The 27,851-nt window shown below is 38.3% G+C and overlaps 1 protein-coding gene across 4 annotated transcripts in view; it reads right to left on the bottom strand.

Annotated features, from left to right (window-relative positions):
- The window catches only part of cntln (centlein, centrosomal protein), a 95,634-nt gene that overhangs the window by 66,314 nt on the left and 1,469 nt on the right, over positions 1 to 27,851 (bottom strand). For 3 of the 4 annotated variants that reach the window (XM_058792567.1, XM_058792566.1, XM_058792568.1), the window contains exons 3-10: positions 21,953 to 22,040; positions 19,883 to 19,971; positions 18,270 to 18,354; positions 12,654 to 12,788; positions 11,891 to 12,040; positions 9,298 to 9,431; positions 9,047 to 9,209; positions 8,739 to 8,903 (exon numbers count right to left, since the gene is read on the bottom strand). In XM_058792567.1, coding sequence (XP_058648550.1) covers positions 8,739 to 8,903; positions 9,047 to 9,209; positions 9,298 to 9,431; positions 11,891 to 12,040; positions 12,654 to 12,788; positions 18,270 to 18,354; positions 19,883 to 19,971; positions 21,953 to 22,040 — 1,009 coding nt within the window. Of the gene's footprint in view, positions 1 to 8,738; positions 8,904 to 9,046; positions 9,210 to 9,297; positions 9,432 to 11,890; positions 12,041 to 12,653; positions 12,789 to 18,269; positions 18,355 to 19,882; positions 19,972 to 21,952; positions 22,041 to 22,399; positions 22,625 to 27,851 lie in introns of those variants that run through there. The other variant, XM_058792570.1, reaches the window with a different exon arrangement.

Here is a 27,851-nt window from a genome sequence, read left to right as displayed (position 1 = left end):
AATAAATAAAAAACAGACAGCACTAACTACAGAAAAACTCAGGCGTTAATTAAGCTGCAATCAGCAGGTGCACTGGGACAATTAATCTTCCATCAAGGCAAAGACCCAAAACACACTGCAAAGGCAACACTAGAGTAGCATATACCAAAGGTAAATGTCCTAGAGCGCCATGTGGAGTACAAACCAATATATACAAACAGACTCTACATAGTCTTTTTGCCAAGAGATTGAGTAAAACTCTCCAAGGAGCTGATAAACTCACCCAAACTGCTGCCTTAAATGGTCTTAAGTATTCAGTTGCAGGTGAATACTTATGCATTGCATATATACACACACATACACATAATCTAAAGATTTTTTAAAAGAAATTATTGCTTTCATTAAGCAAGGATGCATTCAATTGATCAAAAATGACAAAAGGTTTTTAGATCCGCAAATAAGCATATTGGAATCATTTCTGAATGATCACGAGACAGAAAAAATCTAATAAAATTCACAATAATATTACTGTTTTTTTACTAGATTTTTAAACAAATAAATGCAGCCTTTGTGAGTAGTTTTTTTTTTTTTTTTCATTCCAATTCCAAACGTTTGATTGGTGGTGTATCTGTCAAAGCACCTGACAGGGCAAGCTGAATTAAACATTATGCCAACTCATTGTTGTAATGTGCATGATATAAAGCATTTCAATGTACTGGGCAGCTTGGATCATGCACCTTTCCCACAGCAGCTCACTCAATCAGTCTCCCTTCACAAAATGACATGCCATATTTTGATATTTTATATCAAGGCGAAAGGTGCACACTAGCGAATGGGACTGGTGTTTGCGCATTACTGCCTGGTCTAAAAGGCTCTGTTTTATGTAAAAGGATAAAATAAAGAATAATTCCAAATGACTTCCATCACTTGGACAGGAATAAAAAGAACGTAAGGCTCATTTTCACTCTCATCACAAAGTGACATGACGTGTGGCCAAGTATGACGTCCCATACTCGGAATTTGTGCTCTGCATTTCACCCATCCAAGTGTGCACACACAGCAGGGAGTAGTGTACACACACACACAGAGCAGTGGGCAGTCTTTTTTGCTGCGGTGCCTTGCTCACCTACAATCCCTGCTGGTACCGAGACTCGAACCTGCGACCTTTGGGTTACAAGTCCGACTTGTACAGTGCAGAGGTGAATCCATTGATATCAATGGCAATATTGTGTTGTAAATGGAGAAGGAACAGTCCATCTGTATAATCATGCTCTTAAAAAGTAGTCTAACTCAAACTTTCAACAAATTTTTTTTCTTCTTTAATAAAGACTGAAAGAGTTGTTGGAGCTTGGAGTGGTGGTGAAGCTGAAGTTACGCGACCATGGTGCAGTTTGCTTATAATCTACATTTAGCTTTTCACTTCTGGTGATTGTATTTAGACCAGTTCATTAAATTCTTAAAACTTGTGCTCTTTTGTGAAGATTGTGCGAGTGATTGGCTCGCAATATAGAAGGTTGTTACTCGACTGATGGCCGCAGTTCACGTGCTGCACTGCATGTACACTGGTGGATTCGTTTCACAGCCGTGAAAGAGACATTACAACATTACCAATTCAACTCCTAGCAAAATAATATGACAAGTGAAAGTGAATCTATTGCAAGCCGGTATCCAGCAAATACAACACCCAATGCTTTTTTCTTAGACCGGATGAAAACAGATGTTACATAATCTTTCCCTTTCTTCGCAGAGAGACAACTCTAAGAAAGTGTGTAAAGTTCAGCCGTGTTTCTGACATGTTTGCAGCACCAAGTTTGAAGGCTGTGATGACTGGTAATTACCGCCAGCAGACAAGTAGGCCTTGGCACCTGTGTTTTCTCTGAGAGCAAGATAATGAAAGAACAACAGCGCTGTCATCACCTTCGGGTTCCTGATTGCATTATCAAAACTACAGCCGGGCTTGGCATCTGGGCGTGACCTTGTTAACTGCCAGGGTAATTAAGTTTAACCAATTGGGAGAGGGGATGATAAATTATTAGCAGGTAGATTTTGTTCACATTTTATTAAATTGGCCTGCCAAAAGGGTCGGCCAAATTATCTGGGGCCTCATTTGTTGGAGGCCGGCCACATTGGCGCATCTGTTACAATTATTTATAATTTCAAGCAGTCGAAAACCAACAGAGTTCGGCATCAGCCACGTAAAGCAATTTACAAATGATCTGATGAGGGAGCGTTTGAGTCTTTTCCCCTCATTTCTAGCCAGCAGGGAAGATGAGGGGTGAAGAAGGAGAATAAAAGGGTGAGAAAAAGGAAGAGTGTGAAAGAGCGTGAGTGTGTGCGAGAGAAAGAGAGAGAGGGAAAAAAACAGCGTGCTGTAATTACAGAACACGATTAGGTTGTTCTGGGAGTTTTGCTGGCACTGGTGGTCTCAGTGTAGAAGCAGAGGGAACATATGGAGGGGCTCGTGATTGCTCTCCCCAAGGCCCGTGACCCGTCTGCTGGCAAAGCTGCAAGCTGCATCTGAATTAGACTGTTCTACACATGTACCATTTCTGCCACAAAACAAATCTGATCACTGTTAATTACAAAACAGCTATAATCAGGCCCCTGACTGTATGAAGCCAGCAGACGAGGGCTTCACTCTGGGCCAGAGCTGCTGTAATGTGTGTGTGTGTGTGTGTGTGTGACGCAAAGTGTTCCCTGCACTAGCATGAGCGTGATGGAGGTGTAAACACAGAGGCGTCTCTGCATGGCTGCGTGTTTGTCTGAACACAGACGTGAGTGGCTCTCGGGTCAGGGTCGCGTGCGAGCAGGCCTGTGTTTTTAACTGGTGATCAGAGCCCCTGCAGATGGACGGGGACTGTATGTGAGTGAATAAGTGACCGGTTGGGCCTTTAACACATGGCTGGGGTTTATTAATGAGTCTCAGTACACACGCTGCTCATCTGATGAAAGCACTTGAGCACAAGAGGTCATATCATTATAGTAGAAAACATGCAAAACAAACTCACCAGCATCCAACAAAATGTTTTAGGACAGCCAGTGGCTGGATTAATTTGACGGCGTTCTTGCTAATACAGCTGTTTTCATATTTCATAATGCTTTGAAGAAATATCAATATACAAGCCATGATTCAATTCTGTATGTTAATCAACTGAAAGGTCATAGTATTTTTCTTATAATATACAACTCAAACATCTAAGAGTGCCTTAGAGTTCCACTCAACTGACCGCTGCCAAAAGAACAAGATGGATAATGATATATGAAATTATGAAAGGACTTGATAAAGCTGTATTCCCTAGCAGTGTTTTTTTTTTTTGTGTGCAAGAAAATGTCTTTTTTCCATGCATGATACACGAGTTTCACTGGCAAATACATTTTTTCTACAATTTTGTTACTTGTAGTCAGCAGCTTTTCCATTATCATTTATTATTATTACATTAGATGGTAATATATTTGAAATTAAAATGTATTATTATTATTGCATGAGTCATATGACTATGACAACCTTAATGCAAGATCATTGAGCAATAGGCATTTTTCTGGATATTCTAGATTTAGCAATGTATTTGCAGCACTGTTTTGTCACCAAACAGCTTAATTTCACCAGTAATAATTATCCCGCAGGTACAGAAGCCACTTTCCAACTAAGAGTAAAAATAAATAAAATGTGACTTTGTATCTTGCAACTGCAACTGTCACAGTGTCACTTTATATTTCATAATGTAACAATGTTATTTATTTATTTTAACATTATCTAAAACTTTACCTGAACTTTCCTTTTCCTTTTATTTTTTTAGCATAACAACATATCCCAACCACTGTGATAAGATAATCAACGACTTATACAATCTTTGTCATGGAGTACACGTTTATATAGAGTTCAGAGTTATTTTCAAGATCTGACGTAAATGTCTCCCAAGGCTGTCAAAAAGTCAAAACTAGCTTTGTATTGTTTCAATGTTAGTAGAAGGCCTGTACATAAATGAGCAATGTATTCTCATTCTCAAATGTTTCCTGCACCCAGATCTTCCCGTCTATTTGACAGCAAAAATCACATCATCTGGCTGACTTTTGACATCTCTAGGCTTATATTAAAACTGCAGATTATCTGTTTTTGTATCCCCACATACATTTGGAAACATGCCCAGTACATTATGGGTGTTGAAGTTTTCCTACCCTTTTAGACAAAGGGAACACCACAGCCCTTTTACTCTGTTTTCTCTAGTTACGCTACTTTAGTTAAATCCTGCCTTTTTACTCCACAGACAGTCAAGTTTTAATAAAAGGACAACTCGCCAAATCAAATTAAACCATTTTAAAATCATACAAAACACATTCAGTACCTGAGCTGTCGGCTGGTCAGCTGTCAGCTGGTCACAACACAGTTTGATTAATGTGGAAAAAATACCATTTATCGCATCGAGGAGTCACGTCATGACTGGTTAGGACACGGTAAAAGATAGAAAGGGGGAGCCTATACAATACAATAGCCTACCTTACTAACAAAAACAGATAATTGTTCAGATGATTTCAGAGTAATATTGTTGTATATGTACATATATGTACTCTTTGTTCAAACATATGGGCTCAATGATCAAAATAAGCACCACTAATAACTGTTTATTATGCAAATCAAATTTAAATATTTTCTGACATTCAAAGTGAAAGTGTTCATTTGCATTTGGTCATTACATGCTAACAGCCAGCAGCAGGTGGAGGTGCTGAACAACTGTTAAAGACACAAAGAGTGGCCTCTGAAAAGTTTAGGAAGTGCTTGCTGTGGAAGTACAATAGGCTAATGTTATCTAAACAAGTTGAGTGAAACAAACTGGTGAGGCAGCCCACAGTGATGGAGGCACTGCCTCCTAAAGATTTAAAGCCAAACACATCGGCAGCCTCTCAGTATGCTGGAAGCTCAGGGTTTGAGCGTCAGATAGTGATCAAAAGAAACACATCTACTCATCTAAACATGACCCCACATAACAAGCCGTGTGTGCAGGGAGCGGACACTTCAATTATACATCTGACAGCTCGGCTTTCACTAACACTAATAACACGCAGAGGCAGATGTTGAGAGGAGCGTCTGGGCTCTGGAATAGGGAGAAATGGGGAGAGAGACATTGAAATTTCATCACTTGGGAGGTTTCTCGCAATTTCAAAGTTTAATTAAATTCATAACATTCTACCTATTAAATAAATACTTCTATAGGTGATAAAGCTGATTAAGTGGCCCCTAAATGTCTTTGGCTGTCTATAAAAATCTGGCTAAACAGAGAAAGAAAAAAAATAGCAGCATTAATTAATTAATTCTGGGATTAATCAATAAATTCACTTGAAACAGGTTAATAAAAATCTGCATGTCCAATCAATCCACACCACAAAATCAATTTGCCAGATGTAGATCCTAGAGGAGCAACAAACAATCACTCTGAGAAGTGAGCAGCAATGCGATTCTAACAGTTCTTTGACAGTATTCATAATAAAACCTTGTCACTCGGTATAATAGCCCAAGTGCATAGACAATTGAACAAAAGCTGCAATAGACCTTCTTGCCATCACCGATCTGCCACATAGAGTGTTAAATGCATTGCTAATAGACTGTAAGATGCAACACTTCCTGTGTAATCCTCGGGAGGCCAATTTTAGATTTGGTTTTCAATGGCTTTTGACTAGAAAAGAAGAACCTACAAGGCTTAAGGCTTGATTTAGATCAGAGAACGACACAGACAGCATAGTGACAACCTGGGTCACGTCACCGCAGAGACAGACTGCCGGAAGAAATGGAAAGATAAAAGGAAATATAGATGTAGCGAAGCAAAAAAAAAAAAACAGTGGGGAAAACTGCAATTGGTAAGATCGCTGGGATTTATTTCCAAAGAACAATGACTTGAAATATAAAGAAAAGCCACAGTCAATGCTCAGATCACAAACCAATAGATTATAAGTTAATAAGTAAATATGGCCCTTGTTCTACACTGTCAAAAAAAATAAAAATCTGGTAGCAACATTTTAGGTTATGCAAATTTTAAAAAGTTATTTAATTAACTGATATAATGTTAATATACCAACCTATTAAAATCCTGAAACTGAAAGCAGGTGGTGACGAGAAAGTCACATGATGAACCAAAACTCATCACAAGCAGTTTTTCCACAAGTTGAGAAGGAAAATACTAACATATATAGAAGGTGCACATACTGTTCATTCGCACAAACAGTAAACACATCTTAACACGCATGAAACTGAAATAATGCAATAAAAACTTTAATGAATAACATTAAAACATAAACCCTAAAAATAAACTACGAAGAAACACTGTTATTTCAATGACAAAACATCAAATATGAAATTTAACGCAGGGAATTCTGGGAATGTAAATTTAATTTTTTTTAACTGTATATTACCGTAAAATTACATTTAATGTCCAATACAGTTTTTCACCGTATATAATAAAGGAACTTACTTTTAACCAATTAACTTGTTTTTAGTCTAGCATTTTACAGTCTTTTACCATTAAAATCACAGCAATTTTTTACAGTAGTTTTCAAAACAAATTTGCCAAGGAAAAAAGTGATGATTAAAGTCAAGAGTTATAATAAACAATAAACAATGCACTGTTATTGCTTTTACATGAATTCTACAGAGGGTATTATCCAATGACACCTTCTATTACTCACCTTACTTACTGAAAACTTTATTCTGATTGGTAAGTTGCATCATTGTTGTCCCAGGCAAATTTCCTACATATGTGTGCTAGTTTCATGTCTCTTAAAAACTTTGTATAATGAGCATGTGTGTTATTTGCCTCTTTATGATAAATCGCTTGTTGTATTGAGTAAATCGTTTGAGTGACTATGGATAAAAGTGTCTGCTAAATGAATAAAAGTAATGCAAATTAGGTAACATGATGGCAAAGTTACTTGTAGAATGCCTGGACTGTCGAAATAAAGTGTAACTGAAATATTTCTTACTTAAAAATCAAGTACATTTATATTATATTATATTATAAAAATACATTTAGAAACAGAGCTGTGGACTATCTTTGAAATAAATGTAATAAAATGTACAAAAATGAATTTATTTTGCTTAATCCCTCTGAATCAAAATTTTGATTATTTATATGGGACAGGCCACATCCATCTTTCTAACTACAGAAGAACATGATTCCGGCCTGCACTGGCCTTTGAGCTCTTCTTTAGTCCCAACTAGCCACACAATGGGCTTCTTTTTTGTTCCTCTTGGACTTTCCTTGCTCCATCACTCCTCTCTTATTCAAATGAGAGTCTGGTCTTGCTCAGCTCCCTCTGCTGATCAGCACTTTGATCATTCCTAACATTTAAAATTAAAATAAAGCTCTAACAACCAGTGCATTAGAATTTAACAGGTGTTCAGGAAGAAGCTGATACAGAATTTCAGATTACACTAGAATACACATCCCAGTCAGTGCAATTATAGCAGGGAAATGGAAAGCCCTCTTGACTGTGTTACACCTTGGGATAACTGATCAGATCACTTTGATGTCTGTAGGTAAAACTGTTAAGAAACAAAACAGCAAGGCAGCTGCTACATGTGTTCGGTAAACACAATTTCATATTCAAAGCAATGCATTGGAACTCTGCATAAAGCATGCATGGATTATTGTGCATACCCAAAACCATGTGATGTGCCGACTTACTGTGATGCACACATGTACAAACACACAGAACGCATATCTGGCTAAACCTACAACACCACAGATTTGAGACGGACCTACTGTGGAAACCTTGCAATGGTTGTACTTACTAACTATTTGCTACTCCTCAAGCTAAATTGTCAGCAACGATCTACATGACTGCAACAAAATGACATAATTTCCACATTAGGGCATTTTCTACAAAGAAGATTTGAATGGATACATTCAGCTTTAACAAACAGATATGTTCATGAATCTCTAGAGTTGCTTTGTGGCAAAATAAAAATAAAAACCTGGAGCTGAGCAATGGAAACAATGAAATACTAAATCTTAAAATGAGCAAAAGGGACAGTAAAGTGATTTATAACGTTATAGGCTAAGAGATTTCTATTTCAAATAAACACTGTACTTCTGACCTTTATAATTATAAAAGAATCCTGAAAAAATGTTTGTTTCTTTACAAAAATACTAAGCGGAATGACTGTTTTGAAAATTGATAAGAAATGCTGCTTGATCACTAAATCAACATATTAGGATTTCTGAAAGATCATGTGACACTGAAGACTGGAGTAATGAATGTGGAAAATGTAGCTTTGCCATCACAGGAATAAATTACTTTTAGAAAACATATAACATTTCAACTATAACATTTCTCAATATTACTATTTTTACTCTTACTATTTTTAGTGTTTTTTTGGGGGGTAAAATTAATGTATCCTTGGTGACATAAAAGACTTTTCTTTTATAAAATCTTATCCACGCCATATATACATATGCAATAACTGATTACATCCCTATTAGATCTGCTGAGAGGAGTTGTGGCAATGTCCGGGCAGGGTTAATGCCAAATGCTTTGGAGTTGTCAGACAGCATGAAGTCTTTCAAAAATGAACAAAAACTCCTGGTCATCTCTTCCCATTCATCTCTTACTGAAAGGCATTTCATTTATTATGGATGCGGTTATACTAAGAGGAGAAAAAGGAAATGAACGGTGTGTGGTTTTGCTGAAGTGCTCATTCAGCTTGCTTTGCATACAAAGGGCATTGAGCATGATGTAAATCTGTCATGGTGCTCCCCACACGGACTCACCTCACAGTGCCCCGCGGCGGCTGTGAAACTCTGCAGCTGTGCCTGGAGTTCTTGGATCTGCTGATCTCTCTGGCTGAGCTGCATGCTGAGGGCTGCTTCCCGCTGGCGGAGCTGTTCCTGGCTGTGCCAAAGGGCTTGGTATGACACGCTCAGCTCGCTGTGGAGCTGTCACAGCAGAAACAGACAGTGAAGGACAAGCTCGGTTAATGCAGTTAAGTCCTTGCTGGAACACAAGTTCACCCCCCCAGGGGCACGTGTTCACTCGTGAGGACAGGCGCTAAGATCACACAACAGATGCGCTCCTGTACCTTCTGGTAGGAGACGGTGTCTGCCGTGTGGGCCTCCTCTTGGCTGCGCAGGACTCTTTGCGTGTCCAGGTTAAGCCCCTCCAGCTGCTGAATGAGCTGGGCCTGTTCTCCTGCATGTTCCACACTCTGCCTGTACAGACACTGCAGGTCCTGGAGCTCACGTCTGGACACGAACATGCACACACATCACGGTCAACTCATATGGTCAGGGTTAATCAAAGCTCAGCCAGATCTGTGTAAGTGCTGCTTACTTGATTTGACAGAGCTGTTGTTCTTTGTCAGCTCCTTCCCGTTCTACAGTGGAAAGCTGAAGGGACAAAGCAGTTGAGCGACTCTGAGCCTCTAGCACGTCCTGTCTGCTTGAGAATAGTTCCTCTTCCAAATTCTGCAAGAGAAATTCATTGTTAATTGACACCTGGTTCAATGGCATGAAATACTTTTTTTTTTTTGGTCCAGATCTATTCATTTATTCAAAAATCCATTAAAAATGCAATTCGTACATACTGTACTGTACAGGCAGTTCCTGTATCTTTCTGTGACTTCTAAAATAAAATTAATTTTGAAGAACAAAGGGCATAATCTTTCATTATTGTATCTTAATAATAACAAAACTCCTTCACTGCTTATTTAAAAGCTTTTTGTCCACTGCATCAAAATCTTGAGGTGTGACTGACAAAGTCATGTGTTTTGACAAAGATGTAGGAAATATGCAGAAATTATGGGTGTTTGTGAAATGTGTATGTATGTAAAAAACAAACAAAAACACGTCCTGCGAATGCACACTTTCTGCATGACGTAGTTAGAATGCTCCCAAAATTCAATAAATTGGGGCAAAAAATGGCCCTGTATAAGTTTTTCTCTTATATTTCTATATGCTATAGGTAAGCGTAGTTCTCAAATATCACCACAGTTGCAAATGTGAATAGAATTTATTCAACAGTTCAGTAAATATATGAGTTATGTGGTATATGGTAATGTGAGTTACACTTTAGACAGAGCATTGTCAATATTGTCAGTTTTTACTTATTTTGGCAAAAAAAATAGTTCCAAACAAAGCCACAATGGAACTATTGTGCATCTCTGACCAACCCACAATGGTGTTTCATTTCTGAATGAATAAGCATTTTTGAACCAATTAATGATTCCACGATCCATTCATAAATACAGTCATCTGCTTTGTTTCTTAATAAATCAGCCATTTAACCAAATCTGTTGATTAAATGACTCAATCATTAAGATTCATTAGTAAAATAATTTCATATTTCAATATTCAAAATATTATTTTTAAAACATTAATCCCATAGTGTTATTTATGCAGTTGTACAGTAATTGCAGTGTTAACACATTGAAATGCTGCTTTAGATGCGGCATCTGTGCCACTTCTACAGTGCAAAAATTGATTTTGTTGATACTTATTTAATTTGATTGGTAAGACCCCATAGTGTCTTATTATTGTAATTGCATTTATTGATTAAATGTAAGAATTCGACAATGATGAAGCATACATCTAATAAGGTTTGAAATTGCTCTTATATAAGTAAAATGCCCCTGGAAATCAATTTAAGGAGGTAAATACTGCCTCATAATAAAGAGTTTATTTCTGTCACTGCTGTGTGCTAACCAGTGCACCGCATAATTATGACAATTATGAACAGCTTTGGGAGTCAGCTGTCCATGACAGGCCTAAATCAGCCAAGGCACCAGCACAAAAACACAGTCACCAAAATATGATCTAATTATCATCATCAACAATCTATTTTATCAATATCACACCCCCTAGCAGGAATGGGGGGGGGGGGAAATGATAACAGAGCAACATTTCATTTTCATAAATAAACAATTCAAGATATATATATTTTTAAATGAATAAACAAATAAAAAGAAAGGTGCAAGGAGAAAATGTGGTCACTTTTAAATGATAAATATACATTTTTTTATTAAAAATGCTATAAAATATCCAACATGTATACAAAGAGTACATTTAAAAAAAGCAAAAAATGTGTTTTAAACTAGATTTTTATTTATTTTTTTATCATGGACACTCGTTTGACAACAAACCACCTCACAGAGAACTTGACCACAGCAAAAAGGAACAAAGAAAGACAACGGAAGGAAAGTAAAAGATGAGCAACTAAAGCGGGAAGCCTATCAGCAGCATATCACAGGAGCTGATGGAGATAATGAGAAGCAAACAGATGCCGAGCATCAAACGCTCAGGCCAGGGAGAGCACGGGCCAGCCCTCATTAAAAACTAGCCAGTGCTGACAGGGGCACTGAGAGAGACAGAGAGCGCAGGAGGAAAGGGGACACAGTCCGAGCACCACTACAGTCTAATTTAATTGGACTAGTTAGAGTTTAAGGTCCACACAGACCTGCCTCTGCCCTTCCCCATGGAGAGTAATGAACACAAATCTGTATGTAAAGCAGGTAATCACACAGGTGCTTGAGTGACACTCAACCCAAGAGGACACAAGCCCTATTAAACATACACAAATGCTGAACGAGGCTCTATGGAACATGCTAACAACAGCTCCTGCTCCGTCTGTAGTAGGTCATTATAACCCAAGTCGCTAAGCACCGCGACAGCAGGCAGGACTGATTCGGGGCCACATGTAAAACAGCTCTGGTCACGTTGCACAGGGTACACTCCCGCTGTTGAGTGGGGAAAAGAAAAATTGGGCCCACCATGTTAACCCACCAAGTCATTATTTCGCCCCCCCCTGAACATATCTATCAATATTTAACATTTGCGCATTGTGAGACAAGTTCATTTACATGAACCCGCTTAGAAAGCGGCAGAAAAGAAGAAAAAAAGAGAACAGGGTGCGAAGCGGGGAACCTTACCTTGACTCTGGAACTGCTGACGGCCTCTTGGTCCCGCAATCTCTCCAGCTCTGCCTGAGAGGCTGAGTGCTGAGCATCTAATTGTTGCCTGGCTTCCTGTAGGGCACGCCTGCCCTCCTCCTCACACTCCTGCGCCTGCCTCCTCGCTTCCTGCCGGGGAAAAGAGAGCGAGAGACGGTCGCAGCATTGGGATGAAAGGGCGGCAGAGCGGGCAGGGCCGGAGAGGGAAGTTCGGAGCTTACCTGCGTTGGCAGGGCAAGCCGAAGCCCACGCAGGTAGCCTGGCGCAGGGGCCATCTTTAGCTCTAATGACAGCTCTAATGAGAATAGCTCCACTACAGGCCCATTAGTCCTGCCAGCCTGCCTTTGATGCTGATCTCTCGCTCCTTTCTTTTTTGCCCGCACTATCCTTCCCTCCCTTTGCTAAGAGAGACCCTGAAAAGACACATCCTCCCCAGATCTTCACTTTATCAATTAATCATGCCAGTCCCATCAGAAGGTAATTAAGGAGAAGCCACATCACATACACACTCTTTCCTCTGCTCGGCCATCATTAAGTATTTATTGAGAAAGTTTGCTGCTTTTCCGAGCTACGCTGTCGCTACCCCCGCCGGCCCTGCCCCCCCTGCCCCCGACCTGGGATTTTGAGGCCTTAGGCAATTGCCTCCAGGGGCTTGTCAGTTTTTTTTCCCTCCCTCTCTTCCTGGTGTCACAGGCACAGAGGCAGCGCTTTAAAAATGGTGCCAGTGGAAATTTGTCCAAACCTTAAGTTGTCGACTCTTATTCCCCAGTCTGTGCTGCAGAGCTGCCAGTTCTTTCTTCATTAGACCGCACTCCTCCTCACTGCCACGCAACTGCTGGACTCGGTTGTTTATCTCCTGCTCTTGTGCCGTCACTTTCTGTTTAAAGAGCCACACGAGTGATCGTGAGAGACAGCCGTTAGTCACAAGCAATCTGGGTATGAGTGTTTACAGGACTGAGAGTTAGGTTTCATTAATAGTTTCTGTAATGGGGTCAGCTGTTGCGTGATACGGAGATGGGAAAGCATGTCACAGGCGTTTCGTCCTGTATTGCTAAATGTGGGACACGGGAATTAGCGGTGCTGTACTATGATGTTTCAACAGGACATGATAAAGCTAAAAGAATGATTCAGTTGTTGCATGCTACACTGTAAATAGTTTCTGAAGAAATAATATTGAAAGGCCAAAATCATTGTTGTTTAATTAGCGCTTCTCCAATGAGAAGTGTTTCTATCAATTCCGTATGAGCAGATTGTGTGATAGCGCGTAACAGTGTGGATAAGCTACTATAGGTAAACACGTCAGAAGTGTGGATGCACTTCACTGTGTCTAAAAACGATGATAGAGCAGCAATATGAAAAATTTGTTTGGCTGAAACATTGAGAGGTGGCTTGTTGCCAAAAACGTTTACTTTCGGAGAACACAATGACCCATTTAATTACCCAAATTTAATTACAAAACTTTATTTTCAGTTACAGTATTTTTGGGTAAATGAAAACTTGGTACAAAATTCACATCAGGAGATGAATTAGTATCACAAAACAGTCGTTAGTGCCCATGTGTTGAATGTGTCCACACAAGTTCACTGACAATACTCAGAACTAGAACACTCAACCATGCATGAAATGCAAAAGCAGACTGAAAAATGAAGAGTATCCCAGACTTAAAGTTCACCCAAAACAAAAGTTCAGTCATTCCAAACCCATAAGACCTTCATTTATCTTTGAAACACAAAGAAAGATATTTTGAGAGCTTTTTGATTGAAACAGCATTGCACCAAATTTTCAAAAAGTTTGTAAATCGCATGTCAAGTAAGCATGGTTGAGCTTCTCTTTACCATATTTGATGAGTTCTACGTATGCACATTGACCAATGTTTATATCTAAATAAAGGCCTAAATTAAATCTGTTTATCATATAAAGTGAATGTGTCTCTTCAGAAGACTTGGATTAAACGGCTTGATACTTTTACAATGTCTTTACAATGAACTTATCAAAGCATCAAGGTTCCTATTGCTAACACACACTTCGACCGGGTTGTGTCGACTCGACGCTGATATCTCAAAAAATAACCCTGAGCTGTGGGAGGCAATTAATTGCCATGTTTGGGGAAATCACTTGAATCTTTCTAGATAGACAACTTATGTTCAGTCTGTGCACCATGCAAATGCAGGTTTTAATAGAGATTTATAGCACAAGTGAAGCTCAATTCAAAATGTTGATAATGAGGTAGGCAAGCACTGTTTTAACCCTAGTACTTCTCAATTGGTAGGAAAAGAGGTTTAAAGAAGTTAAGAGGTCTAGGACAGAGAGATTAGCATTAGAAATCCCCAGTGCAGTTCAAAAATGAAAGCTAATTATGTTACAAAAATGGAAGAAGAGGGGTAATGGAAGGGGGTGGGGTGAGAGGAAAGCTGGTCAAAGTTAGTGTGGAAATGCAGAGATGAGATGAGGATTCAGCAGACCATCACACGGCCAAGGAAGGAAAAAGCAATTAATCACATTTGGGTTCGTTTGGCACAAAATTTGGATGAGACGAATGCCAGTGGTTTTGAGTGGTACCCAGAATTCTGATTATTAATGAGTTCCTCAAACAGGGCACAATGGCCATATTCCACTAACAGGACGAATAGACTCGAAGAATAGAACCTGACAGAAGAATAGACTCGTTCAAAACTGAAACTTAATTTTTTATCTATTAAAAATATTTCATGCTAAAACTTCAACTTCAAAATGTGCACAATTGGCTCTGACTCTGAAGCAAAGGACATTTGTGTGTAAAAATACACTATAATGAGGAATTGCTGACCAGACATATCAATACACAGAATCAGTATTCGGTTGCTCTGGATATGTCAACACGTCTGCCATCTTGGAACAATCATTTCATACAAACATTCAAACATTTCATATTTATGACTTATATAATGCTAATATACTGCAGGTAATTTAACCTAGTGTATATACAATCCACAGTCTATCATAAATAGTTCGTAATATTTTTATACACTTATAAATACTATCAGATTAATAAATTTATGTGTGTGATACTGATGCATCAATAAGTACGTGCCCGACCAAGAACGCTATGGTCCTTTTTCACAGCCATAACATGACTGAATGTGATTAACAAATCCCTGTAATTTGATTGGTGGTGTGCCATATTTTTAGTGTTTTAGTGCATATTTGGAGTACAATAGCACTAGAATGATTCAATGTTTGCATCACTCTGCTTCTATTTTTTGTGGCATTCCCGACTTGAGTATGTAAGCAGCATAAGTAGAGTTATTTTTAACTCCGTATTAACTTTTTTTCAGACTTGTGTGAAGTCACAGTGTTTTCTATTGCTTCAGGATAATCCAGATCGGGGTTTCTCTCCCAAGTGAGTGGTGAGCGGGAATTTTCTTTGTTACTCAGGTCCACTCACATGCTCTGTTCTAGTCTGTTTGTTGCTTGGCAACATTTAAAGATTGATGCTAAGGCAGAAACATAAGACAGTATTAATATCTTGTTTACAGAATTGTTGTATAAAAGCAATATCACACTTGCAGTTTAGCTGTTGTAACTAAACCATTCTGATCAACACTCTTGCTATTATATTGCTATAAGTATAGTTTATGGTTTGGAGAGTAAATCACAATCACAATGTTACAAACAATCAATGTTTTTCTAGGAAACCTGTTACCCAAATCTGTGCAGCCAGCCTGAACTGAACATTTTACATTTAAAAATTTCTCATAATAGCATTAAAGGTTGTGTTTTGTGCCATTTATTATTATTATTATTATTATTATATTTAAATGCTTTGGTTTATCCCTAGACAGAGGGTCTAAGGTCCACCCACCACAGTCTCACAAAATACTGTGGGAAACTATGACACTGTTTTTATGCAAATTTTCTATATACAAAATAATATGTTTGATTGTTTTTCAATTGTTAGGTTCATTTATGGTTTACAACTTTATTTCATTAAAAGGTTCAAGCAATCAGACTGTTGTTCCAGATCATTGATGGAGAGCACTTTACCAATACTCTTTCCTTCTGAATGTAACATCGTCAACAATATGCAGAACCATTTGACATTTATGACAAACCAAATCCTGTGAAAATCGGTAAGAAGGGACTGTTACAGCCTGTTGCAAAGCACACCTGTCATCTGTCTGACATTCACTTCCTTGCAATTACAAGCAGATCTTGACCTTTCCAATATGGCAGACATGCAGACGTATCACTGTAATTAGAAATAGTTGCTAATGTGCCATCTAGGTGTTTATATCTACGGTGCTGACACTAAACATAATTGCTGCTATGAAAATAAACACACTGGCCCTCCATTAGTAATGCTGTCATGATGTCAAAGCCATGGCGTGGTGTCTAGTAAGTTCCAGTTTGGTCCACTATGGCAGAGGTCCCCAACCCCCGGGTTGCGACCCAGTATCGGGCCGTGAAAGAGTTGATACCGGGCCGCAATAACGCAAGATGACTCTATAGGCTATATGCAATCCCACTGTATTATTTATTGTGTGTTTCCCCTTTAAGAGCCAACATCCAAATTTATATAGGGCGCGATTTCAGAAAAACGTTGGTTCCACACTTTAAGGTTCAGCTAATATTAACATGTGTGGGAAACAAACATCTCTCGAAAGTTTCTTTAGTGAAGGAGGTAAGAAAAGAACAAATGATAACTATTTCAATGAAGAAACAGCCGCTGGCAAGAAAAAGGAGAAAAATAAAGCCGCCTTTAACCGAAAATATGATTATTCGTCTCTAAAATCCGGTTTTGTCTTTTCTGGAAATTCATATGCTCCAAATCCCATGTGTATAATTTGTGGAGAAAAATTAGCTAATGAGTCAATGATGCTCTCAAAACTGCTACAGCATCTTGAAACTAAACACCCAGCATTGAGATACAAACCGTTGGATTATTTTGAACAGCAAAAAAATTTTAACAAATGGAGCAACAGCATCTGTTAAAAGCAACCACATCTATAAGTGTGGCTGAACTGAGAGCATCATACTTGGTGGCTGACCGTACAGCTAAAGCTAAGAAGCCCTTCACCATCTGGGAAGAACTGTTTTTGCTAGCTGCCAAAGACATTTGCCATGAAATGTTTGGTGAAGCTGCAGCTAACAAGTTAGGCCAGATTCCGCTTTCAGCTAAAAAACTGATGATATCGAAGAGCAATTGTTAGAAAGGGCTAATGAGTCGTCAGGGTATGCACTGCAGGCTGATGAATTGACCAATGTTGACAACAATGCAATAGTATTGGTTTATGTACAATATATAATTAATTTTGTATATAATTAATTTGTCACTGCATGGGAGAGTGACAACTGAACAAAGTGTCTGCATTCAAAGCCAAGTTGCAACTGTGGGGACAGCGAGTGCCAAAGGGCACATTCTACATGTTTCCAATACTGCCAACATTGTCCCCTTTGGGGAAAGAAAACTTGGGCCTTCTCTCTCCCAGCTGATCTGTGATCACATAGCTTTGCTGTCAGCTGAGTCTGAGCGCTACTTCCCAAATGCAAGTGATCCAAGAACTGATAAGGAATGGGTCCATGACCCATTTGAAAACGTGCCCCGCAAATCATCCATGCCAGTGCGTGAAGAGTGCTCATTGAGATGACAAATGACAGCAGTCTGAAAAACGTTTCAGACAACCTCCCTTGCAGGCTTCTAGATTAAACAAAGACGGAATAGATAGTTGTGAAAGCTCTGAAGTGTTTACTTCCTTTTCCAAGCAGACTGGCCATCTGCAACACACTTCGAGTCTCACGGTCACGATCCCTCTTCGCTGGGATCGTTTTATTGCAGGGAAACAAACCCAGTGCTCCCATTGATTATTATGGCGAGTTGTAATATTTTGTTTTAGTTTGTTGTTGCATGCAGTTGAAATAGAGACGTTATTAGAGGATTTCACATCAATTTAATTTTTTGTTTTGATCCTCCCAAGAACCCCTCCCACCCTCCCCTCCTTGCAGCGAGAATATTGTCAAAACGAAAACTGGTCCATGCTATAAAAAAGGTTGGAGACCCCTGCGATATGGGTTATCAAGCCGTGGCTAATCTTATTTACACAAATGAAGAGTATGCGTGATGCGTGGACATATTTGACCGACTCGCTGCTGGTGAAGAGACGGAGTACATAATGAAGCCGACTGACAGATGTTTCATTAAGGGGCATGATTAAAGGTGAATTAACAACACGGCTTCATCATTAGCTGTCATCCAAGCAGATCTATCAAGCAGTCAGAGATGCTCATTAAAAAAGGAGAGACGAAGGTTTCTGAGACCACATGCATGTCTGTACACCTGTGGCTGGGGTGTAGTTTAAGTTGTGTAAAGCTCTCACAGTACCTGCTCCAGCTCTTGGATTCTGTAGTCTTTTGCTTGAAGGATCTCCAGAACTTTCCTGTCCTTGTTCTCAGCTTTCTGCTTTTCTCTAGTACAGCACAGATTGAACAAAAGAGCAAAATTAAAGGTGCAGGCTGTCACAGTAACAGAATACAGAACACAGAAGAGGGCGAACCGATCCACTGGCCTCAGTGAACACTGCAGCCATTCACATTTGAAAATCTATTTAGGATGATGCAACAGTGATGCTCGGTTAGGAGATAAAACACTGCAGGATAGACTGGATGCTGTGGGAGAAGAAACAGGCAAAATTGCCTTTCAACCACTCAGCGCATTCTCTGAGCTTATACCGCAGAGGGTCAACAGGGAATGATGGGATATAACTCCAGTCTCCAGGTATCAGTAATTATCAGGATATCAAAACAGGAACACTACTCACTGGGGAAACACAAACACTCCTTTCCTTTCAGGATCTAACCCTCTTTAGTGGGTGTTTGGGGGGAAAAGACAAAAGAATCACAATTGGGGCGAGTTTGTTTGAACAGCCGCCACTCACCTGGGATCCTCCTTTCCCTGGTTCACTTTTTCAATCTCTTCCACCCTTTCTCATTCTATCTCTCCCTGAGGACATCTGACATGATACGGCTCTCCTCAGAGAACACCACTGCCTTGAAGCTTGGTGATGTTAACCATATCCCAAGCCAAGTGTTCGCTCGCTACCAGACCGGCCAGAATTCCCAGTAGCCTGTGTGCTTCACAGAGTCAGCACAATTATCATGTCAATCTCCCGTGTGGCACAACGCTGATATATGCACACGCCCTCAGGTGCATGTTGCCAGTTCTTTGAGGAGCAGCTCGGTTTGTTGCCTCTGCCTGAGGAAGAAGCTCGTGAGGGATATGGGAGAGCGTAGCCTGGCTGGTGCTCTTTTATTTATCATCGCTTCTAGAGTCGAGGAACACATTTGCTTAAGCTCAAGCTTTTGGTCACAAAAAAAAATGCTCCAAATCTCTGACCTTTCATCAGGTGGTGGAAAGAATGATTTAATATGAATCCAAATAAATACACAGCCATTGCCAAGCCATGCCAGTGGCCTCAATTTTCTCCCAAGTGTGAAATATTGCTTTATCTACACCTCTTATCATCAACTTTTAAAAGGCACGACAATGGCAATCGTTCAGCATTGCGAATTTGATCTCTTTTTTCCCCACAACACGTTCCCATGCCACTTTTGTAGCTCCCCACACCCTCTTTGAGGGTCATAAGTCATGTTAAATCTAGTATATATCCCTCAAAGAGGAGTTTTTTCAGCATTTAGACGAGAAGAGAGGGAGGGAGTCTGTGTGGAGGATAAGAGGGTTTAGATCATCATCTGCTCTCGGGTTCTCTCATAACTGCGTTCAACAGCGCAGCCACCCAACACACACCCCTGCAGAACCGTGCTCGCAAATCAGGGATTTCATGTGGCAGAAAAAGCATTTATTTCAAGTCTGAAACGTAAAAGCATAATGATTCAATAGAAGAAAGGGACTGAGAAAATAGGTGCAGAGGATTTGCTATCGTTAAAAAAAAAAAACCCAAAAAAACAAAAAACAGGTGACTTTACAATGTGACTCACCTTTCCATTACAAGACTCACTGCCTGGGTGAGGTCTGGACTGGCCACTTGAAGTCTCTTCCAAAGCGACCACACAAACTCCTTGTCTGTCTATTTGAAGCAAATACAAGAAAAACAAAATTATCTTGTTGCCGATGCTCACAATTTTAAAAAGTAGCTTCCAAATAAGTAATTTCCAGCCAACTGTTTTTATGAGCAGCACAGATGGCTCAATGACAGAAGTCAGAAATGAAGAAACAGCCTCATTATAATAATGATAGTCTTGCAAAGAAAACACCAAGCAGTTTGACATTACATTTCACTTATTAATGTAGATCGATAGATAGATAGATAGATAGATAGATAGATAGATAGATAGATAGATAGATAGATGATTTCACAGTAAATGATATCAGGATGTACTGAAACTGAAGATCAAACAAATGAATGAAACATTATTGTTTTAACAAATGAAAAAAAAGAAAAGAAATTAAATCAGAGTAATCCTATTCATAAAGTCACACAGAAACAGAGGAAAGCAAAAAAAAAAAAAAAAAAGGTAAATCTGAACTCACTAGTTGCCTAAAGAAGAAAGCGGCGGCAGAGAGCCGTGTAAGACACACTTACAATTCAAAGTGTCTTTGGGAGAAAAAAAATGGCTTTCAAAGATTTTTAAGCTACATTACATTTAATGAGAGACATCATTTTCTGACATTAATAAAAAAAACAGAATTATACCAGATCAACTTAATATAAAATTATCTGTTAAATTATGTCCACATCATTATAAGATTAAAGTCATAAATCCCTGCAGAATCTGCTGGTGTCCAATTAGTACATGAATTTTAAACCCTATTCAAAAGTGTCTAATTAATTATTTACTAAATGGTGCAGGCAGACCTTGATAGACCATAGGCTAAACATACAAAGTAGTGTGTGCGAGAGAGAGACTGAGCAAATGAATAGAAATAGAGATCTCACAATTCCTAGCCTTCATTGTGTTTAATGACAAATTAAGAAAAGTCCTCCATCAAATAGGTGGTCTCTTCACAAGTGCTTAAGCTCACTACATCAGAAGATTGAGCAACTCCTGCGCATTACAGGGATTTTCTCATGGAATGGTAGGTGTTTGATATGTTGAAAGGCAGTCGTATTGATGAATTATTTATCTATACAGCAGACCATGAATGCCCACTGGATGAGTGCACTCATTGAATGTTGCTATTTATACAAATATTAATAAAGTAAAACAGCCTCCCTGATAATTCTCAGGTCCACTAGAAACATTTTGCAGTTAATGGCAGTCGATGGATGGGCACAGTGCCTTTTACATAAATTATATGTGATTCTTTATACATACATACTTGTCATTAGAAGTGAAATGGAGAAAAATCAATTGTGAACCGCAGGCAAGTGAAAAGAAGCTAGACAGAGTCAGTCGACATCCACTGATGATGTAGTCCTATTGTAGGTCAGAGTAAGCCTTTTATTGTTGTATAGTAAGTAAAGAATACCCACTGAGTAATTGTTGATGGCTCTTCTCAATTAGTAGTTATCAGCATCAGTGTAAAGGAAGTCTGTAAGTAAACTATATGCTCAAAAATGATAATATATTAGTAATGTGTGTCAATCTATTTATAATGATAGTTTGAGTTTGAGACACTGTTGACAGTGCAGGTATTTGTTTTTAGGCACCACCTGGTGGGGCTTTAACAATATGCAGGATTCTTAAGTCACATGAGGTTAGTGTTCAGTTCAGTGAGACCATATAAGTTGGGTTGTCTTAGCATGGCAACTGCACAAAAAAATAAAATAAAAAACAAGAAAAAAAGAGAAAAGAAAAAAAAATATATATACATATTAAAAAATAAAGAAATAAAATTACAAGGAAGAAAAATTATATGGGCTTCTGATATGACTATCTTAGAATATTGGTATATTGTTGCAGTAGTGGAAAAATGCTTTAAAACCATTGTCACTATATCCTGAGACAGAGAAGAATTGACAAAGGAAATATTAATTTGACAAAAATAAATAAATAAAAATAATAAAAACAACAACAACAATAATAATAATAAATGGTTTAATATACCTGGCACTGAGCGAGTTCCCCAGACAAACTCCTCACCTCTTCCTCGAGGAGTAAAACACGTTCATTGTCTTTCGAGTCCATTGAGATCCTAACAGAAATTAGTTCATTTATATCATTGTTTAGTCCAAAATTAATTAGACAGACAGACAGACAGATAACACGATTAACAAGTAGATGGAGTTGAATCAGATCAAGTGAGTCTATGAATTAATCAAACAGTCTCTATGGACACTGTATTAAACCTCAATAAACAGAAACTCAATACAACAGTCCGATATAAAATACACTAAAACACATTAAAATCGTGTGACCAACTGCAACAATAAAGCATTAATAAATGCCTAATAAGATAATAACAAAACAGCTCACTAATACAAGTGTTTTAATAAACTAAAAACAACTGCTAGTTGAAATAAAGTGCGATGTGTGTGTGTCACTGTGCCTGACCTGCAGCGCGTCCTTGGATACCGCTGAACTTACGGTTTATGCAAAGTGAAAATCTGCAATATTATTAAATCACCATTCTGATCGCACCTGACAGCATATTTTCACCAGAGGGTTAAAACGGGAAAATAGAAAACAGAGCTCATTAAAGTGGAAGTACAAACAAACGCCTGGAGTGTTTCAAATGATCGCGCCAGTTCCGTGTTTTGACACAGAGCCGTTTACCACACTTCACGACAACCCGAAACACTTTACGGCTCGCTGGTCTCTATGGACATTCTACATATGAATAGACTAATATTAATGTTTTCCATACTATCAGTATAATACACGGAACAAATGGTTTAACATTAACAAATGATTTAACTATTATGTGAAGTTGTTTAAATTCACAGACAAGTCCAATAAATATTATGTTAAAAAAGATTTAAAATAACCTTCCTTAAAAAGTACAAACGCTTTAAAAACAGCTACCATAGTAATCATAGTTTCCAGCGATCTACAATAGCTACTATAGTACTTTCTTTCTTTCTTTCTTTCTTTCTTTCTCTCTCTCTCACACACTCTTTCTTATAGGATATTTATACAAGAAATATAACAACCACATTTATAACCACATTTATATTTATTATATTAATATAACAACCACATTTTGCAAAACCTATGATTAATATAGTAAATTTCTTTGAGGCAAGACACCCCAGGTGAATATAAGGTTAAAAAAACAAAAATAAATAAATAAACAGGCTAACAAAAATATCAAAATATTAACATTTTCAATATATATATATATATATATATATATTTTTATTAAATGTTTTCTGGAATGTTTAAATATGCACATTTTCTATGTAAATATACACTAATTTGCATACATTTCCAGAACAGAAATCTGGACAGAAAGACAGGTTCAAAATTCTTGTTTCATTTTGTTGACATATTAGGATCAAACTTTTTTACAAAGGGTATTTTGGATACATCTTTTTATCACTCCACACTCCATAAATCAGAAAGCCATTTTCATATTTCAATTCCATCATATTTTTAGGAATAAAATATTGTATAACATCAGGCAAATGACAAATGAACAAAACTGGAAAGTTTGATTAATGTCAGTGCTTCTGAAAATGCGTTGTAATTGACCTCTACAGAAGCAAATAAAGTGTAGTAAGCAAAATAAGTGCAGTAAACTCGTCTAGTCTTTCACTAGTCTGAAATAACATGTGACTAAAAGCCAAAAAGTCCAGCATTTCAAAATTTAACAGCACATGTCTTAAGGGTGACATGAATCCACACAAGTGTTGAACAAAATATTATTATTATTTTATTTTATTTTATTTTATGTAATGATAATTTTTTTTACTTTTGCAATTGTTTCCCCTTGAATATAACCATATCACTCCTGGTGTGCTGCACTCTTTCTCTTGCTTTCAAGTCAATTGATTATTCTTAATTTACCTATTTAAATAAATGCTCCTAAAGAGTCTACCAGGGTTGTTCATCTTGTTCAACACAATATAAATTATCATATAGATTGCACTCTTGTATCATTCCGATTTTATTAAGGCATATTAAATTTTTTCATTTCATAATGGTTGTATAATGGAGTATAAACAACTGTGCCTGTCCTTGTCGACTAGAGTCATATCATAGTCAAAAGGCTAGATGATTAAAACCACAGAAACAAGATTAGACAGATATAAAGGAGGTTGCAGGAGTGCAACAGACAGCAGGTCATCTGCTTTGGAGCTTGCATGCTCTCTTGCTCCAGAAGAAGTCAATTGACTTAGCGTGATTAGGCTTTTCTTTGACCCGCAAACAGTGCCTCTCATTAGGATGCTCATTTGAGCTGCGATTTCAGAGGCAGTAGACTGGCTGGTAATTTGCAACATCTGCCCCTTTTAGGAGCACAGACACATGGCACTTTTGAATCAACTTTTTCTTTCTTGCTCAACAAAGCCCTTTGTTTACTCATGATAGTTACCAGTCATCCATTCCGAATGTGATTTTACATGCACTCTCTGGCACTAATATCAGTTTCCGTTCAACAGCCTCCAACAGCGGCCAAACGTCACAAATGTAACATGCTCCATTTACAACCCCCAAGGCCTGTAAAAAGTTCAGATCAACAGACAACCACGCAAATGTTGCTCAAGTGGGAAATAAATGTAGCATTTATTCCAGTTATCTATTTAATTTAAATCTGGACTAAAAACATCAGGGAAAATAGAGAATAAAAATAATAATTATAAGTTATAAAAATGGAATATCCTTCAGTGATGCAAATTTAGACTGTACAACACATTTAAATCACTTTGTATCTTAAAGTAATCAACATGGCCAGACAGATTGTTTATTTTCAGCAGTTTTTGACTTTTATTTAGGACAGTCTGATTTTGACTGGACACTACTATAGTATTTTGTTAGCTGTGGGGGGAAAACGGTTTTAAAATCCTGTTAAATCTTGTTGTTAATATAATTTAATTTTCAATTGCTTATTATAATCTGAATTCAGGATAACTGGGACATTTTTCCCAAGTCATCTCTACAGCAAAAGGTGTCCCTGTCTTAATGATTTGTGCGTTTAGATTTTAATCTTTTCTTCTTTCTTTTGTTGTTCACAGGTTGTTCTTTGGTAAAAGAAGGTCAGAAGACTTACAAGATTGCGAAATCTCTCTCTCTCTCTCTCTCTATTTTTGTTCTTACTTTATTGTACTGCTTTAATAGCAGAAATTGAATTGCTAGAACATTATTTCATAGCGTGACAAATGCTGATACTGTCTATTGTCTTTGCTGTTACCCCAATATTTTTAATGTGATGCAAAATAAAATGATTCCATTTAACTCATCTGTTCCTCCTTCTCCATGTCACTAAGAAACAGAGATGTATTCACGCCAAATCACCACGCAGCCCGTACAATCAGGAAGCATCGACAATCCCTTGGTGGGCTGAGTAGGCAGAGCACGGGAAGTATCTCACCACAGAGGATTGGGAAAGCCCCGGTTCTCCGCCTGCAATCCGAGGTAGGAGGACTGTCATCTGCTGAGCATTTACCTTTGATAAAGAGGGGAAGAAAAAGGCGACGCGCTCTATAATGTTCTAAAAACGTACAAGATGCTCGCTTTGTAGACATGCTGGCTGCAAATCTGGCAGTGTCACTTTGGAATGGAAATGAGAGACATTTTAAAGAGGAGCACAACACATCATTTCCCAGTGGATGAACATGTGGGTGTGCAAATCCAGTTGAGATAATGTAGAAGCTTTAAACTTGGTTCTGACAGTTTATGTGCCCTAGGATATTGGTTTTAAAAAGGGAAACAGAATTTTATCCCATCCTACTTCCTACATCCATTGTTTTATCCTGAAATGTAACCAAGTTACAGTATGCATCTGTTCTTTAAAAGTTTGGAGTAATTAAATACGAAAATAATTTGGATGTGCATAAACTAAGTGTTAGGCAATTGTTGAGTAATTAAGGCAATTTATGATATGCCCAAATAAGACTAATACTAATAATTCCTCTACTAATACAACTAATGGTTTCACTTTATATTAGGTATCTTTAACTTGAACTAAAAATTAAAGGGTAATGTACTTATTGTGCTCATGCTGAAATGCAAAACACTTTTGCGTCTGTTAAGGTGGGATGCGGTTAAGGTTAGGTACAAGTTTTGTTATGGTTAAGTTTAGGAGTGGGTGGTAGGGTTGACAATGTAATTGCCGATGTAAATATAAAAATTAATTAAAAGCTGTAATTGGTTGTAATATAGGTTGATTCAGTGATGTTAAATAATATTTTTCACTTGAATAAAACCGGTTCATTTAGATGTCACCATTTTCAGGTTACCATCTTTTTCAGTGTATAACTACATGCAAGCATTTCTCAAGTATGAGTACAATGTAAAAACCAGAGTTAACATATACAAATTAGTTGGTATAAATGAATGCATATAGGTTGGTTCATTGAACTTAGTTAATTAAGTTGTTACCATTTTAAGGTCACCGCTTTTTTGCAGTGCACTTAATATAAAGAAAGTCCTAAACTCTTTATAAATATAATTCTCTGCAAGTCACAATCCAGCTCCTTCATAGCAGTGACAGTCAGTCATTTATTCTGTGCAATGGCTTGAAACCTACAAAGCTGCATCTCTCCACTTGCCCATCGGCAAACCTGTCGTCACGCGCCCATCCACTTGCGTGCAACACACCCGGAGCTCCCATAGAATGCTCTGCATCCCAGGACAAGCTCCACTGTTGAGCATTTGTCCCCCGTGCATGAGTCTCTGGCTCCATCTGATGACCTTCTAACTGTCTTCAGCAGGCAGTGGGTTTGGATAATGAGGGGATTGATAAGAGGGCTCTCTTCCTGTGGGCGATGGGGGGAGAAAGGGAAGCCAGTGGGGTGGAGGGAGCAATGCTTGCCCCATGTGTCTCTGCTGAATTGTGGGAAAAAGGAGTGAAGTGATTCCCCTACAGGCTGTATCAGATTTCCCCTGAGAGGATCATGCTGCTCAAATAATGTAAGCCCCTGGCAAACACAGAGAACCTTTTCACTCCTTTGTTTTTGTTTATGCTTATGAATGTGTGCAAGGAGGTGTCCATGGCCATTATCATCTGTAAGTATGGCACCAAGCATTCAGCTAACACAAATACGTACTTTGTTTCCTTCCACCGTGAATCAATGTTCCTGCTAGAGTGTGGAAAGTTTACACAAGAGAAGAGATCAATGGTAAAAAAAATGGCTTCCATATTGAGGGTGGATGGTGAAGACGGAAAACACGTGTGGCCTCCTCCCCTAAGTCAAGTGACACCATTAGCTTGACATTTTCCTCAGTGCCCACAAACAGAAAATATGTGTGGCATTTATTGAACGGACACACAGTCTATGACAGCTGATGGACGTCCCAGAGGATCAAAACCGGTAGAAGGTTCAATAGCTCATCATCAACTGCCCTTTGAGTAATTAGACAATTGGAAGGGGTCTGACATAAACCAATACTTATACTCGGATCCCACAGGTGGCTTTTTGCAGCTGATTTCAGGAAGGAAGCTGCTTTAATGTCATGTTTTTCTTGAGCAAATAAAAGTTGAGTTCATAACTCTTGGACGCAACTTGTTCACTGCGGATGGCTTGCCACTTGATGAGGATGTTTAATTGACTGCATTGAGTTTATTTCACACAGTGTAATCCATATAATAATTTAAAAAAAAGTATGATAAGATTATGCAAGAAAATCAATTTCAAAACAATTTCGAGCTAGAAGTTGCATCTAACATCAAACGCTGGATTACTCATTTGTAGGAAACTGAACCCACGTGAACATGCTAATGTATCCATTACTCATAATTCTTTAAAGGTCTATTTTCTCTGCTCTGTTGTTTAATATCAGGGAGCAATGTACAGTAATATCTCATTTAATTAGGGATTTAAGCTCTCTAACTACCGGGCATATG

Source organism: Onychostoma macrolepis, chromosome 01 (genome assembly GCF_012432095.1).
Source record: "Onychostoma macrolepis isolate SWU-2019 chromosome 01, ASM1243209v1, whole genome shotgun sequence".
Classification (NCBI taxonomy): Eukaryota; Metazoa; Chordata; class Actinopteri; order Cypriniformes; family Cyprinidae; genus Onychostoma; species Onychostoma macrolepis.
Note: the sequence above shows the minus strand (reverse complement) of the source record. Positions and strands in the feature narration are given on the sequence as shown.